General features: G+C 42.5%; 1 protein-coding gene across 5 annotated transcripts in view; it reads right to left on the bottom strand.

The window, feature by feature from the left end:
• LOC311144670 (kinesin-like protein KIF2A) overlaps window positions 1–14,610 on the bottom strand; it is a 44,421-nt gene that overhangs the window by 2,280 nt on the left and 27,531 nt on the right. For 2 of the 5 annotated variants that reach the window (XM_084180742.1, XM_084180743.1), the window contains 15 exons: window positions 14,439–14,539; window positions 14,135–14,230; window positions 13,986–14,040; window positions 7,233–7,395; window positions 6,904–6,994; window positions 6,651–6,714; window positions 6,447–6,538; window positions 5,047–5,189; window positions 4,678–4,882; window positions 4,226–4,336; window positions 2,799–2,866; window positions 2,214–2,327; window positions 764–908; window positions 421–522; window positions 2–137 (listed from right to left, as the gene is read on the bottom strand). In XM_084180742.1, coding sequence (XP_084036868.1) covers window positions 2–137; window positions 421–522; window positions 764–908; window positions 2,214–2,327; window positions 2,799–2,866; window positions 4,226–4,336; window positions 4,678–4,882; window positions 5,047–5,189; window positions 6,447–6,538; window positions 6,651–6,714; window positions 6,904–6,994; window positions 7,233–7,395; window positions 13,986–14,040; window positions 14,135–14,230; window positions 14,439–14,539 — 1,686 coding nt within the window. The remainder of the gene's footprint in view (window position 1; window positions 138–420; window positions 523–763; window positions 909–2,213; window positions 2,328–2,798; window positions 2,867–4,225; window positions 4,337–4,677; window positions 4,883–5,046; window positions 5,190–6,446; window positions 6,539–6,650; window positions 6,715–6,903; window positions 6,995–7,232; window positions 7,396–13,985; window positions 14,041–14,134; window positions 14,231–14,438; window positions 14,540–14,610) is intronic. The other 3 variants (XM_084180745.1, XM_084180746.1, XM_084180744.1) reach the window with 2 other exon arrangements.

Genomic DNA, 14,610 nt, shown 5'->3' with positions numbered 1-14,610 from the left:
CCTCTGAGCTCAGTGAGGATATCAATCTTCTGATCCAGTATCTGCTCTAGCTGAGTAGCGTAGGAGTCCACGTCATAGTCCACCTCCTCAGTCATCTCCAGCAGAACCTTCTCATCCTCCAGCCACCGGATAGACTCCTGCTCACAACAGACACACACACACACACACGCATTAACATCTCACCAATAACGGTCATCTCATCTTCCCTCTGACAAACACATTTTTCAATTAATTACTTTGCTACCATCGAGTCAGCATCACATTAGCTTGAAGAACTGGATGATTTAGAGAATTTCATGGATAGTGGCTCCACATTACATAGGACATCAAGCTTGCAGATTCATTCAACACAACAGAGTTGGAACCTCCTAACCATATGTGAAAGGATCTAAGAGGAGCCATCTGTTAATGTGGTCTGACCTGGAAGACAGCTCTGTGGTCCTCCAACACCTGTTCCTCCATCTCCACCATCTGAGACACAGCCTCATGGAAGTTAAAGAGCTGAGGGGACACCTCCTCCTCCTGGGAAGACAGACAACGGTCAGACTAACACCCACACACACACATAAACACACCAACCAGCATCACCAGACCCAACACCTCTATTGAAGAAATGGCCTCAAGGAAAGAAGAGCTGGGGCTCACGCACAAACTCATGCACACAAACATGTGTGCACACACAGAGTGAGAAAACCATCTAGGATAAAAGCTGTGAGTAAGCATAAAAGTGCATTAAAGATTGTATTATAAGAGTGTTGCTTACGTTCTGCTCACAGAGCAGTTTGAGGTCATCTCTCTGGGGGGAGCTGCCCAGGTGGTCCCAGTCATCGTCCAGCTGGTCCACCACATGGATGTTGGGCCGGACCCCCTCGATCAGCTGGTTAGGGTCCACCGTCAGCTCCTTCGCTCTGTGTGTCAATCAACACCATCCTCCGATCAGCTCACAGTACACTGCTGCTCAGCCCAGTTAAGTACACTCCACATGATTGGCCAAACATTCAGGATATTGCAGATAGAAATGCATTACTTGGATATGACTGTGACTCAGTATATTAAGTCTTGTCAGTACTATGCAATACATTTGACTGAATGTTTTGGCCCATTGAATAGATACCCAGACATCATCAACACCAGTGCAGCCAATGGGTCCATCATCTGTGGTCTTATTGGTTGCAACTTGCTTTATTGCGCTAGCCAGCAGCTAACTTATTGAAAGACAATCCATTTTAGGTTACAGTGATATGGTCCCTTTAAAATAAATGTTTTATTTTCTCTCTCAATGAAACCGAATTAAGCAATATAACAATAATTGAATCAAATTCAGAGTGCTAGTTTAGTAGATCCCCACTTCAGTAGCTCTAACTGATGATGCTATAGAACTGTAGAAGCTGTGTGTTTCAACGGGGCCCTTGCATGTTAGCCGTGTTTGGCATGACAATGAGTGACAAGCTGTTGGCATGATAACACAAAGATACTGGTAACTTGCATGTAGAGTACAATAAGTGCTGTGGACAGTGTGGACAGCCCATACGGCCAGGACTGTGTTTAATGAGGTGTGACTGAGCTGATATGGTCCAGTACAGTTAACCTAACCTTATTGACTTGTGTCTGACCCACTGACCGTAGCAGTGGGAGATGGAACAAACACAGGCTGGTCTCACTGCACCTTTGTTAATAATTGTATGTACTTAGCCAAGGAATTATCCTCTAACTAGCACAGTATAAACTGACTAGTCAAATATTAGGTGTTAACTAATAGGCCTGACTGACGGTTTATGGTGTCATGTAGCATAACCAAAGATATGGAACCAAATGCCACATCACAAGGAAATTATTTGATAAAACGCACACACACACACGTTATTGTCCATGAGAGGATATGAGGAGAACAACAGCATTCACAAGTTAACAGAACCTCAGCACAGCAAAAGATGATGGCAGAGCACATGCCAAGGCTGGAGAAAAGGATGAAAGAACGTTTGATGCAGATGGAATAAAGGGGGAAGGAAATGAGGAAGAGAACCATGGAACAAAGACCAAAAGAAGAAAGTGTGTTTTGTGTGTATTTTACAACTAATGTATGCATACAGGAAATGCATGCAGGTAAGTGTATGCGTTGACAACCGAAAAGGTATTTGTGTGTGTGTGTGTGTGTGTGTGTGTGTGTGTGTGTGTGTGTGTGTGTGTGTACACGCAATGGGAAGGTGCTTGACCTGCAGGGAAAAGTAGCAAAGTCATCGTACTCATAGGTGGGCGAGAGCTCCGAGCAACTTCCACCGCCCTGGGAGAAGGGGATGTCTGAGGGACTGATCCCAAACTCCTTTACTCTGCACAGCAGAGCACAGCGCCAGGCCCAGAGCAGGGGAGCAGGAAAGACAAGAGAAGAGAGGGTCAGGACACACAAAACTACAGAGAGAGAGAGAGAGAGAGACATTTTCCTTTCACCATGACCTGCCTGCCACAGTGGCACTCATTCAGTCTTTCACATGTAGCCTACATCTGATCAAACTGCTGCAGACAGATATACCCAATTAAAATACTTGTATGATCATGGAGAGCCCTTTCTTTACATGATTATATCTGCCTATTGAGGCTCAGAAGCATCATCTACCCATTTCTAAGCACAAAGGTCATTACCACACCTTGTGTGATCAGTTACCATAGAAACCTAAAGGGAGCACGGTCAAAGAAGAGGTTCCTATATTCCTTTTTTCAGACGCTTCTCTGCTGATCACAGATGGAAAGCACAGCTGTAGGAGACAAAATGTCCCATGGCCAGCTGTAACATGTGCGCCCACCTGTTAGCGTAGCGTAGCGTGTTGAGGGTGTTCTCACAGGATGTCATGCCAGGAGAGATGGTTGCTATCTGGATGGGACAGAGGTGAGGAGAAACTCAGTGGAGCTAAGGTAAGGCCAGTACAAAGACCAAGTAAGGTGGCCTGTCCTTTGCAGAACGTGTGTTTACTTTTAAAGTGAAGAGAAGCTACAGGGTCCCCTACAGGGTCAGTATAGGCTTAGACCAGTGGTCATCAACCTTTCTGAGTCAAGATCACTTTAAAAAACGTAAGCCTATGCAACATTAACCTATTAAAAACAGTTCTGTAGCAATCAGGTTTGTGTAGTAGGCTATAGGCCCAATACATTATCACTGCATATTGGCTTTGCTTGAATTGCCCTGCCAATGCATTGCTGTTCGGATCATACTATAAAAATTATATAAAAATATTTGAGGTAGGCTTCATGATCACACCGGTAATAGATCAGTTGTTGTATTACTTGTGAGGCGCAGCTGAGTGAGTATACATTTAAATCATTTGCTTTTTATTTGTATTTTACTGGGCTGATGGTGCCTGCATCTGATGGTCAGTCTCAGCGGAGGGAGAGAGCAGCAGACTGATGGTCCGCCTCTCAAAATCCCTCCGCTCTCCCCCGCTGACACTGACCAAAAAGGGACACAGTCTTCCAGCTGATAGCGAAACTCGAGTCGCACTGAATTATTTCTGCCTCATGCACAAATTCAAGCCTATCGATACACTTTCCTACTCATTCATTACAGCTGCAGTGCTAGTTGTAGCACAAGTGGAAGTAGGAAAAACACGCATTTTATGGCTTATGAAAGTGTTGAATAAAAAGTGTTGACAGTGCTGAGTAAGAACTTAAACATGAACTCACTCATAAAAACAGCAGCTCATTGCTGTATTCGTTGACAGTCTCTCACTATTCATGGTTTTAAACGTTTTTAATCTCAGTCTCAATTTTGCTTTCTCAGTCTCAACTTTGCTTTAGCTTTCTTTTACGCCTGCTACGTTACTGCAGACATGGTAATCTGAGCCATCCGATTGGCCAGCGGTAGGCCTATAGTGCGCTTGATTTGCTCTCTGGGCCCGCCGGGAAGGCAGAGTTTGTACCTTCAGACACATGAAATGGTTCAAAATGGGAACACTTCGCCTACCCGGCGTGCAGGGCAGCTGAATCAGGTGCACATACGAGAGACCAATCAATAAAAATAGAAACGCAAGGCTTTATCGTTGTTTTTTTTAGAGAAATGTTTGGCGATCAACTAGGAATGCCTTGGAGATCGACCGGTTGTTGACCACTGGCCTAGACCATGAGCTAGGTGTCTTAAAAATAGTCATGTTTAATCAAATCAGAGATGACTGAACCCAATGCCAGTGAGGAGAGTGAACTCATCAATCTCACTAGCAGTGACTAATGATGAACTCACCATGCATGTGCGGGAGTTCTCCCCTATGAAGGAGTCTCGAAGGACCTGTGTGAGCTTGCTGGCCCTGAACGGAGTGTGAGGTTTGTTCCGCCCCAGCGCCCTGATGCACTCCTGGTAGAGTTAAAGAGAGATATGATGAGCTACAGTTTCTCTGCCTGCTGCAAAGCCTAACTGGCTGACTGATATACATTCTGAGAGAGAGGGGACAAGAAAAATACAGTTGACCATTTCTATATGATTAAGTTATGTCCAACTAGGACTGCTAGTTCTGTTCAACTGAAGGAAAATGCATCTCAGGCAGCACAATATCAGAGCTGTATTCATGTCCAATCCTGTAAATGCCTCTAAGATTAATTAACTTTTACTTGAACTATCTGACTAAACATCTGCTGACTTTCTACCGAGTGTCCCTGTCAGAATGCTCTGCAGCTGCCCTCTGCCTCCCCGCTGACCTTTAGTGCCAGAAGGCTCTTGTTGATCTCAGCTCCCTCCAGGCGTGTCTGGCGGTCAGCGCTGGACGTGTCGGCCCCCCTTTCGTTCCCCGCCAGGTCGATCAGGGAGAACTTGCCATGCATCTTCCCCTTCCTCCTCAGAATGATCTGGAACACGGCGTGGCTACGGGACGAGTGGGCGTTGGCCGAGGTCTGACCTGACGTTCTGAGAGAGGGAGGGACAGAGGGACAGAGAGGGAGAAAGAAAGAAAGCAGGAAGGAGAACATTTAAATGTAATGCACGATAACGTTTTAAAGATCAATGTTTATGTCATTACTTAAGGCAACTGTGGGATGTGGCTACAAATACCTTCCACTCTGTTTCCTTACCTGCAGCTGTTGCCCACTTCTATGAGTTTGAGGACATTCTCTGTGCATTTGACATCTCTCTCATGCAGGCCCACCACCTGCACCTGCTGCTTCCCATCTTCCAGCACCCGGAGCTTAGCCTTACCATTCAGCAGGTCAAACACCTATAAGACATGCATAACACAACCACACACTTAACACAACCATCAGGTCAAATACCTATACAACCACACACGCAGTCAGGTCAAACACAGTCAGGTCCAACACATATAGGACCGCAACACAACCGCACACGGTCAACTTAAAACCACAGTCTGTCAACATAATCACCCACTGGAGCAATATACACAGCTTCCCCTTATAGTCCGGGTTAAAACCTACAACCAATGTTCCCTCCACTGTTTTGGGGGCACTGACCAAAATTCAGATCTTGTGAGCAGAAACTTGAACGTTGTGAGAATTCTGTGCAACTTCCGGCACGCATTTACAGTGAACACTGAGGCTGTACCCTTTTAGACAGTAGCCAATAGGCTATTGTGGCTATTTGAGCATAATGTAAGCCTATCAGAGTGGCCTACCAATGAAACCAATGGACTAAATACTTTAACATTTTCACATGGAAATAGCTTTTTATTTCTATGACAGGTCTACATTCCATGAGACTTTTAAAAATGTTTTTACATTATGAAAGGCTTGTCATTAATGAATGATTTTTTACTTTGTAAAATCATGGACCAACTAAGTACAGTAATTGTAAATGGAATTGTAATGTATTGTATGATGCAATAAACCACATTACAAAATAAAATAAATTATTATTACTATACAGAGAATAATACAATGTAGGCTACACTCTGCCCATTTGGGTTATTTGCATATTCAAGCCTGTCTCAAAATACAACACGGCCCCTTTAATTAAAGACATAAGCTTTTTACCTGACTCGCTTTTCAAAGACGGCTTGAAAAGAAGCCTACACGGTTTGTGCTCTTGTAGGAAGCAGTAACTCCCCATTGCTGGCCAATTCTTACCTGTAACTGGGATAATAACTCGCTAACTAGCAAAGAATATCAACAAATGCGCACTGATCTGAAAAGCGCATCCAATGGCGGGTGATTGAAAGACCGCTAGTGGGCTACCCGTCAATAGAATTCTACTCCGATGCCCTCTGGCAAAAACAAAATCACAGACTCAATCTTGCAAAGTTAGATTTGATTTGGTTTGTTGCATTGAAAAGTGGCTGATAATGTTGATTTTATCACATTAGAGAAAAACGATCTATATAGTGCAAACTGACGGGGCTAACTCAGTGAAGTTCAATCTCTTGCGTCTCTTCTACGAGGCAGTCATGGAGGAGGTGCGTGGCTGCGGACGAACCAAAACCACAAGTTGATGCTGTATAAACAAGTCATTAATCACTTGCCTTTCCACTGTAGATTTCAAAGAAGGTTGCGTACACCTGAAGCTCTAACTTCTTGTAGCAGGGTTTCTTCAACATGACAAACACATCCCGAGCTGCATGAGGACAAAGGGGAAAGAGACAAAGAGCAAGAGTTTTACAATTGTAATAGGATCTGAGCATTCCAGCACCAACAACAATACTAAGAATCCATTTAGAATCACTTACCAGCTAACGCATAAATTCCTTTAGAACAATCCTGGTTCTTTCCAGAAAAATCTCCACCCATAGTCTGAAACCAAAGACAGCAATATTCCCAGTTCTGCTTGTGGGTGAAACATACATAAAAATGGAAATGCAACAATGCTTGTACACATTGAACTTCGATGTCGCTGATGTAATGTTATTGTTAAGTTAGTATTGAAATAACTGACATGCATCAGCAGAAGAGGATGAGGAGGCTGCTGTGTGTGTGACTTACATGTGTTTTGCCACTACCAGTCTGTCCATAGGCGAAGCACGTGGCCATGCCCCTCTCAAAGATGGTCTCCACCAGGGGCCTGGCAGTAAACCTGTAGGGGAAACACATATCCACTCATCAGCGTGTGCGTACACACACACTAGCAAAACACATACTTGCGCACACATTCCATCACAACACCCTAACAAACACACGCCATCGAAATGCATTCCACACACACTAATCCAATGCAAGCGTTCCTCCTGGACTGAATTCCAGTAAAAACATACATCTGACATGTCAAACAAAACAGTTGTTTTACTGCAACAACCGCCTGCTCTCTGTCTGACCTGTAAACCATTTCGTTAGTGGTGCTGTCATCGAAGGCGTAGTCGAAGCGGAAGGTCTGGTTCTCCAGGTAGCGTGTCAGGTCCACCTTCTGCTTGGGCTCATGGACCATCACCACATCCTTACTGGGGATTGTGATCACATCCAGGTCCCTTATAGTCAACTCTGGTACACACACACACAGCCATGTTAATGAAAGAATACAGAGAAGATACACTATATATACACACACACAAAGGTATGTGGACACCCCTTCAAATTAGTGGATTCAGCTATTTCAGCCACACCCGTTGCTGACAGGTGTATAAAATTGAGCACACAGCCATGCAATCTCCATAGACAAACATTGGTCTTACTGAAGGGCTCAGTGACTTTCAACGTGGCACCGTCATAGGATGCCAACTTTCCAACAAGTCAGTTCGTCAAATTTCTGCCCTGCTAGAGCTGCCCCGGTCAACTGTAAGTGCTGTTTTTTAGTTTTGTTTTTTAGGGGTAGATCAGCTTTATTATTGCAGATAGATTGAAACTTCCATCAATGTAATTGTCTGCATCACTTCCAATCCCCCATATGTTTTTTTTGCCAATATATATACAGCTGTGGAAAAAATTAAGAGACCACTGCAAAATTATCAGTTTCTCTGGTTTTACTATTTATAGGTATGTGTTTGGGTAAAAATTACATTTTTGTTTTATTCTATAAACTACTGACAACATTTCTCCCAAATTCCAAATAAAAATATGGTCATTTAGAGCATTTATTTGCAGAAAATGACAAAAAAGATGCAGTGTTGTCAGACCTCGAATAATGCAAAGAAAATACGTTCATGTTCATTTTTTTAACAACACAATACTAATGTTTTAACTTAGGAAGAGTTCAGAAATCAATATTTGGTGGAATAGCCCTGATTTTCAATCACAGCTTACATGCGTCTTGGCATGCTCTCCACCAGTATTTCACATTGATGTTGGGTGACTTTATGCCAAAAATTCAAGCAGCTCAGCTTTGTTTGATGGCTTGTGACTATCCATCTTCCTCTTGATCACATTCCAGAAGTTTTCAATGGGGTTCAGGTCTGGAGATTGGGCTGGCCATGACAGGGTCTTGATCTGGTGGTCCTCCATCCACACCTTGATTGACCTGGCTGTGTGGCATGGCGCATTGTCCTGCTGGAAAAACCAATCCTCAGAGTTGGGGAACAATGTCAGAGCAAAAGGAAGCACATTTTCTTCCAGGACAACCTTGTACGTGGCTTGATTCATGCGTCCTTCACAATGACCCGATTCCAGCCTTGCTGAAGCATCCCCAGATCATCACCGATCCTCCACCAAATTTCACAGTGGGTGCGAGACACTGTGGCTTGTAGGCCTCTCCAGGTCTCCGTCTAACCATTAGACGACCAGGTGTTGGGCAAAGCTGAAAATTGGACTCATCAGAGAAGATGACCTTACTCCAGTCCTCTACGGTCCAATCCTTATGGTCTTTTGCAAACCTCAGCCTGGCTCTTCTTTGCTTCTCATTGATTAAGGGCTTTTTTCTAGCTTTGCATGACTTCAGCCCTGCCCCTAGGAGCCTGTTTCGAACCGTCCTCGCCGTGCACTTCACCCCAGCTGCCGTTTGCCATTCTTTTTGTAGGTCACTTGATGTCATCCTACGGTTGTTGAGTGACATTCGAATGAGTTAGCGGTCATCCCGGTCAGTAGAGAGTCGTTTTCGCCCTCTGCCGGTCTGTAGCTTTGTTGTCCCCAATGTTTGCTGCTTGACCTTGTTCTTATGAACCGCCATCTTTGAAATTTTAAGGATGGAAGCAACCTGACGCTCACTGTATCCCTCTGCCAGTAAAGCCAGAATTGAACCCTTCTTTTCCTCACTCAAAACTTTCCTTTTCAACTCTTTTGGCATGGTCAATAGTTATTTTTTGATTAATATTACTTTTGAGGTACTATTAGCACTATTTTTGCCATCCAGCTGGTCCTATTGCAAGAGGATAGTGATGACCACAGCAGTGGTATTTATACTTTTCCTTGTTAAATAAGATTTGGTTCAGGTGATTACCTAATTCAGTAGAATGAGGTGTGCCTGTGTTGGAATTCAACAGACACTGGAATGGAATGGCTGTCATACATGTAGAGATGCTGATTTAAGAAAAATGTGCAGTGGTCTCTTAATTTTTTCCAAAGCTGTATATACACATACACATACATACATATCCTTTAAAAAAAATTATTTTCCTTTATTACTTTCCAACCCCACCACCCCTCCCCTAATTGGAGTAAACTAGTGAACAACAACGCTTAGGCCTCTACTTTCAGCTTATACATACTATATACAGTGGGGAGAACAAGTATTTGATACACTGCCGATTTTGCAGGTTTTCCTACTTACAAAGCATGTAGAGGTCTGTAATTTCCAGAAAATCACATTGTATGATTTTAAAGTAATTCATTTGCATTTTATTGCATGACATAAGTATTTGATCACCTATCAACCAGTAACAATTCCGGCTCTCACAGACCTGTTAGTTTTTCTTTAAGAAGCCCTCCTGTTCTCCACTCATTACCTATATTAACTGCACCTGTTTGAACTCGTTACCTGTATAAAAGACACCTGTCCACACACTCAAACAGACTCCCACCTCTCCACAATGGCCAAGACAAGAGAGCTGTGTAAGGACATCAGGGATAAAATTGTAGACCTGCACAAGGCTGGGATGGGCTACAGGACAATAGGCAAGCAGCTTGGTGAGAAGGCAACAACTGTTGCCGCAATTATTAGAAAATGGAAGAAGTTCAAGATGACAGTCAATCACCCTTGGTCTGGGACTCCATGCAAAATCTAACCTCGTGGGGCATCAATGATCATGAGGAAGGTGAGGGATCAGCCCAGAACTACACGGCAGGACCTGGTCAATGACCTGAAGAGAGCTGGGACCACAGTCTCAAAGAAAACCATTAGTAACACACTACGCCGTCATGGATTAAAATCCTGCAGCGCACGCAAGGTCCCCCTGCTCAAGCCAGCGCACGTCCAGGCCCGTCTGAAGTTTGCCAATGACCATCTGGATGATCCAGAGGAGGAATGGGAGAAGGTCATGTGGTCTGATGAGACAAAAATAGAGCTTTTTGGTCTAAACTCCACTCGCCGTGTTTGGAGGAAGAAGAAGGATGAGTACAACCCCAAGAAAACCATCCCAACCGTGAAGCATGGAGGTGGAAACATTCTTTGGGGATGCTTTTCTGCAAAGGGGACAGGACGACTGCACCGTATTGAGGGGAGGATGGATGGGGCCATGTATCGCGAGATCTTGGCCAACAACCTCCTTCCCTCAGTAAGAGCATTGAAGATGGGTCGTGGCTGGGTCTTCCAGCATGACAACGACCCGAAACACACAGCCAGGGCAACTAAGGAGTGGCTCCGTAAGAAGCATCTCAAGGTCCTGGAGTGGCCTAGCCAGTCTCCAGACCTGAACCCAATAGAATATCTTTGGAGGGAGCTTAAAGTCCGTATTGCCCAGCGACAGCCCCGAAACCTGAAGGATCTGGAGAAGGTCTGTATGGAGGAGTGGGCCAAAATCCCTGCTGCAGTGTGTGCAAACCTGGTCAAGACCTACAGGAAACGTATGATCTCTGTAATTGCAAACAAAGGTTTCTGTACCAAATATTAAGTTCTGCTTTTCTGATGTATCAAATACTTATGTCATGCAATAAAATGCAAATTAATTACTTAAAAACCATACAATGTGATTTTCTGGATTTTTGTTTTAGATTCCGTCTCTCACAGTTGAAGTGTACCTATGATAAAAATTACAGACCTCTACATGCTTCGTAAGTAGGAAAACCTGCAAAATCGGCAGTGTATCAAATACTTGTTCTCCCCACTGTACATTTTATGGACACAGTCAATTTTACAATAATTATATTTTGTTTGTTTTTACTCCTGAACTTCCTCTACCCTCAACCTCTCTGATCATTTTCATGATGTCCGTCCGGTTTCCCTCTACATGCCATATCCCCAAAACTGTGCTCTTTCACAAAAGTTCTCAACCTATATACTTATTATGGACACAGTATGTTTTACATTCATTATATTGTTGTTATTAGTTGTTATTAGTCCCAACCTTCAGCTCCATTCAACCCCTCCCATCTATCTCTTAACACCATCCATATTGGATTTATACTTGCCATATATTTCTCAACTGTACTGTTTCACAAAAGTTCTGAACCCTTCTATTCTGATTGTTTCTACAGATTGTAAATTGAAAATAAACATTTTTGCTAAAAGTATTATTATTATATTATTGATCGATTGACTGACTTTTCAGATCTCCCAGTAGTGCTATCTGCAGGGTTAGCTCCAGGTAAATATTGCAATCCTTCAGCCATTCCTGGACCTGTGACCAAAAACAAGCTACAAATGGACAGTACCAAAACAAATTATCTAATGATTGTCTCTTCGCAGAGCTGGGAAGATTGTATCCCCCACATAAATAACATTGGTTGCAAGAATTTTGTCTAATAATTTAAATTGAAAAATTCTAAGTTTTGAATCCGGCGTCGTTTTGTGTATCAGTTCATAAACCATTTTCCATGGAATCGGTATGTCAAAAATCTCTTCCCAACTATTTTGCAATCTATATGGGACGGCTGTCAATCCTTTGGTCCTTAAATGAAACTGGTATACTTTTTTATTTATCACAATTTTCTTTAACCAATTATGGTCTTTAATGCAGGGCCAACAGACAAGTCCCTTACTTTTTCCCCCTTCCACTTTCCTCTTCCATTTTTGCGGTAACGCTACAATTATTTGGTTGTAATTTACAATAGAGCAGACATTTCCATATGTTTTTGTTAGCTGCATGTGCGACATAACTCCACCAGTTCTACCTATGATATCATTTACGAAGATTATACCTTTTAAAAACTTTTTTTTATCAATTAGTATTATTTGAGTTTAACCACAATATTTGTTGCATTATTTGTTCTGTCGTTTCTGGAGGATTAAATTGAAATTGCAACCAACTTTCTATGGCTTGTTTTAGAAATAGTGATATTTGGGAGATGATTTCCTTTTCAAATAACTGAAAGTGAGAGGTTGGAATCTGAATAAAGGCCATTCTTGAACATGGGGTGAGACAATCTTACTAATTTGCTAGAGAACCAGTTCGGATTGAATTATAACTTTTGTATAACTGAAGCTTTTAATGATAGGTCTAATGCTTTAATATTTAATCATTTCTGTCCTCCGAATTCATATTCATTATATAAATAGGCCCGTTTAATTTTGTCTGGCTTGCCGTTCCAAATAAAATTGAATATTTTTTTCTCATATAATTTCAAAAACTGTTCGCTAGGCGTAGGCAAGACCATAAGCAAATAGGTAAACTGGGATAATACTAAAGAGTTAATCAGGGTGATTTTTCCACAAATAGACAGGTATTTACCTTTCTATGGTAGCAAGATCTTATCTATTTTTGCTAACTTTCTATAAAAATGTATTGGAGTGAGATCATTTATTTATTTTGGGATATGTATTCCGAGTATATCCACATCACCATCAGACCATTTTATTGGTAAACTACACGGTAATGTAAAAATATTATTTTTTAGTGATCAAATACGTAATGTAGTACATTTATCATAATTTGGTTGTAATCTAGAGAGGTTAGAAAATGTATCTAGATCCTCTATGAGGCTGTGGAGGGATTCAAGTTGTGGATTTAAAAGAAAACATGAATCATCAGTGTACAATGACACCTTTGTTTTTAAGCCCTGGATTTCTAATCCCTTGATATTATTGTTGGATCTGATTTTAATAGCTAACATTTTGATGGCCATAATAAATAGATATGCCGATAGTGGACAACCTTGTTTTACTCCTCTTGACAGTTTAAAACATTCTGATAAATAGCCATTTTTTACACCTAGGGTTACTATACATGATTTTAACCCATTTTATAAGAGATTCTCCTAAATTGAAATGCTCCAGGCATTTATATATAAACTCCAGTCATACTTTATCAAAAGCCTTTTCAAAGTCAGCTATGAATAGCAGGCCTGGTTTCCCAGATTTTTCATAGTGTTCTATTGTTTCCAGTACTTGCCTTATATTATCGCCAACGTATCATCCATGTAAAAAACCTGTCTGATTAGAATGAATAATGTCCGACAATACCTTTTTAATTCCATGCCCTATAAATGTTTCTTAACGCTACACCATACAATTACATTCTAGATGACTCTGCGCTTCCAACTTTGTGGCAACAGTTTGGGTGAGGCCCCCGTGCACAAAGGCGAGGTCCATACAGAAATGGTTTGTCGAGATTGGTGTGGAAGAACTTGACTGGCCTGCACAGAGCCCTGACCTCAACCCCATCGAACACCTATGGGATGATTTGGAACGCTGACTGCGAGCCAGGCCTAATCGCCCAACATCAGTGCCCGATGCTATTGTGGCTGAATGGAAAGCAAGTCCCCGCAGCAATGTTCCAACATCTAGTGGAAAGCCTTCCCAGAAGAGTGGAGGCTGTTATAGCAACAAAGGTGGGACCAACTCCATATGAGTGCCCATGATTTTGGAATGAGATGTTCAGGTGTTCAGACAAGCAGGTGTCCACATACTTTTGGTCTTACTTTTTAGTGTAGTTTCCCTGATCGCAGGCCATAAGAAAATACCTGAACATGACTGATTATGACCGTCCAAAAGCTCATAGTAGGTAAACCTCATTATGATTTAAGGCTCTGTTGGATGCCCTCCTTACCTTTCTTGTTGAGTGGACGTTTCCTCACACAAACACATATTCTGTGCTCTTCAATCTGACAAAATAAAAACACACATATTGATCAGGCCGTTGTGGGTTATCCTGTATTGGGACAGAGGGAGAGAGAGCAGGGTGTTGTCTGTACTCACCAGATCTGTGGTGGACAGCGGCCGGTAGTCTAGACTGGCACGGAAGTCTCTGATCATATACAGGATCTCATAGTTAGGGACGGTGGTGTCCACCTCCTGAGAACGGTTATGTTAGGTCACTGTTCAATTTATACTTGAATTCCTTTAGCAAGTTCTTATCACTAAAGAAAATGTGTTCAATGACTAACATGGCTATAGTGAGGTTAAATATGTGAGTCAATTATCTTATTTTATCCTCATTTAAAAAACCCAGATATTAGAGAAGGGGGGGGGCAGAGGATGGAAGGAAGAGGAGCCCATGTACCTGTGCCTTCTTCTCCCTCAGCTCCTGTTGCTGTATCCGTCGTCTCTCTCTCTTCTCCTGCAGTTTCTCCACTTCCTTCACACAGTTGGACTTCCTCCTCGCTGCCAGAGTAACAAGAAACCCCGGCAAAGGAACAGGAAAAGACACAAACGCTGCCTTTCACAGAACATAC

The sequence above is a fragment of the Coregonus lavaretus genome (genome assembly GCF_964263955.1).
Source record: "Coregonus lavaretus genome assembly, chromosome: 17".
In the NCBI taxonomy this organism is placed as follows: domain Eukaryota; kingdom Metazoa; phylum Chordata; class Actinopteri; order Salmoniformes; family Salmonidae; genus Coregonus; species Coregonus lavaretus.
Note: the sequence above shows the minus strand (reverse complement) of the source record. Positions and strands in the feature narration are given on the sequence as shown.